We start from the raw sequence: 2449 nt of genomic DNA, 5'->3' as shown, positions 1-2449 counted from the left end.
GTTGGAGGAAAGAGGGGAGGAGAGTTCGGACATCAAAGGGGGCCCGAGAGAGGAAGCATGGAGGGTGGGCGGGCGAGCAGCAGGAGCATCCAAGGGGAGGGAGCAGGACGGAAGAACTCCCGGCAGAGCATGCACTTACCGTTGGATCTCGACTCGACAACAACTCCGCTGTGTTTACCCGCGCACACGACGTTCTTCACGAACTCAATCTTTGATTCGTTCCTCACCTTCACCCCTTTGTCGCAAGCATCAACAAACCCCTTGCGTCTTTCCTCCTCCTTCTCCTCCTCATTCTCCTCCCGCTCCCTTCCCCTCCTCTTTTTGCCCATCCTTTACCTGCTCTCGCGTTGGAGTAGATCTCGTTCCCGTAGAACCTCCCTGCTCCTCCATCGACGCTGATCCCACTGCTCGAGGAATCGTGGATCTTGTTCCCCTCTACTTGCGGGGTTTTCCCCTTCCCTCTGATCTCGATCTATTTCTCATCTCAGTCCTCCTCCTCCTCCTCCTCCTCCTCCTCCTCCTCCTCCTCCCAATCTACTTCACCTCTCCTCCGGCGTTCTCGAAGATGTCGTTGGACATGATTCTCCCCTCCCCACGTCTCTGACCATGACCCCGAAGCTGCAGAACAGTGTCACCCCTCCTTCCCTTCAACTTGCCCCCTCCTTGCACTTCTCTTCCCCGTTTCCGTCCTGACTCTCTTCCCAGCTTCATCTCTAACATCCTTCCATCACCTCCTCCTCCCCCTCCTGATCCACCACCACCACAACACCACCACAACCACCACCACAACCTCCTCCTCCTCCTCCTCCTCCTCCTCCTCTTCCTCCTACTACTACTCCTCTTCCTCCTCCTCCTCCTACTACTCCTACTCCTACTACTACCTCTTGCCATCCCTCCGACCCCGTCCCGCCCCTTCCCTCCCCACCTGTAGTTCTGAAATATCCTGCACTCCTGCACATCGGGCTCGGAGCCCCCCGATATGACAACTCCGCTCCCGCTGTTCTTGAACACTTGACATCGATCAAGGCATCCGGTGGAAGAGCAGTCGAACACAACTCCGTCCTCCAACCCATCCCTCACCTGCTCCATCGTCAATGGCTCGACTCACCACTTCATCTTCCTCCTCCTTCTCCTCCTCCTGCTCCTCCTGCTCCTCCTGCTCCTGCTCCTGCTCCTGCTCCTGCTGCTCCTGCTCCTCCCCCTCCACCCCCTCACGATTCTCAAACATACTTAAACCTACTTCCCCCATCAATCCACTCCTACTCCTTCCTCTAGGGCTAAGTCTTCCCATTTCCCGACTCCCCAACTTCCCTGCCTCCTCCCCCTCCTCCCTTCCTCCTTGTGCAGCTCTAACCCCCATCCCTCCGTCCCTCCTCCTCCTCCTCCTCCTCCTCTTCCCCTCTCCTCCTCCCCTCTCCTCCTACCTGGCTGTGCTCTATGATCAGGTGCGACTTGTTGTTGACCACCACCCCCGTCCCCTTGTTGGATGCGACGTCGCACTCGATCATCAGCCCATGGCTCCCGTCCTCGAGCCTCATCCCCCCTCCAAACCCTTCCATGATGCGGCAGTTCTTCATGGAGATGGAGGACGACGCTCCCCTGATGGAGATGCAGCTCCCGAAGGCAGCAGAGACATAGCAATTCTCCATCGACAGCTGCCCCTCCTCCACCACCACCACAGCGCTCGTACCGTGTGCTTCCTCTCCATTCATCTGCGCTTCGCCTCCCCCCTCCTTGTCGCCGTCCAGGTCGATGGGTATGTCGATCTGGCTGATGGCAATGCCGCTAAGATGCACCCCAGCGCACCTGACGAGCAAGCAAGGCTCCCTCCTCCTCCTCGATATGATCCCGCAGCCCACGTACATGAGCCCGGACGATACCAGCGGGTCCTTGTGGACGAAGGGAAGGTTATGGTCCCTTGAAACCATCTTCAGAGGCTTGTCAATGACGCAATCCTCCTCGAAGACACCAGTGGCCAGCATGACCGTGTATCCCTCCTCGGATGCCGCTATGGCGTCCTTGATCGTCGAGTACATGCCATGAAGTGCGCCATCTTGCTTGAAGACGGAGATGCTGGCAGCAGTTGTCAGCATCATCGCAGCCGTCGCTCTGCCGCATCTCCTTACGTTGGAGCGATCTCTTCACCGAACACGCCCGTCCTGTCGGGGCTGCAATTGACGAACTGGAGCTGGTCATCCCCGTTCAGGGTGACGTCGTCCTAGTGCGTATGTCAGGGGGGAGTTGTAGAATAGGAAGCAGCGCAAGTGGGAAAGGAGCAGAAGAGGAGGAAGCAGCGCAAGCTGGAAGGGAGCAGAAGGGGAGGAGTAGCGCACAAGGGGTTCGGACTCCTCCATGGCCTCAGCAAGCTCTTAGGAACATCCTGCGCAACAAGTCATGGACTACATGGCAATGAGTCGCTACTCCCTCCCCCTCCCTCCCCCCCCCCCCC

At 58.3% G+C, this 2449-nt stretch overlaps 1 protein-coding gene across 1 annotated transcript in view; it reads right to left on the bottom strand.

Moving 5' to 3' along the window:
* Nucleotides 1-539: 539 nt before the first annotated feature.
* Nucleotides 540-2449, bottom strand: part of GUITHDRAFT_102405 (hypothetical protein) — a gene marked incomplete at both ends in the record, with an annotated part of 3467 nt that continues 1557 nt past the window's right edge. Inside the window, 4 exons of the mRNA XM_005838719.1 lie at nucleotides 540-618; nucleotides 926-1080; nucleotides 1425-2073; nucleotides 2127-2218. Of these exons, the coding sequence (XP_005838776.1) occupies nucleotides 540-618; nucleotides 926-1080; nucleotides 1425-2073; nucleotides 2127-2218 (975 nt within the window). The remainder of the gene's footprint in view (nucleotides 619-925; nucleotides 1081-1424; nucleotides 2074-2126; nucleotides 2219-2449) is intronic.

The sequence above is a fragment of the Guillardia theta genome (genome assembly GCF_000315625.1).
Source record: "Guillardia theta CCMP2712 unplaced genomic scaffold GUITHscaffold_10, whole genome shotgun sequence".
Classification (NCBI taxonomy): domain Eukaryota; class Cryptophyceae; order Pyrenomonadales; family Geminigeraceae; genus Guillardia; species Guillardia theta.
This window is presented reverse-complemented; position numbering and strand designations above follow the sequence as displayed.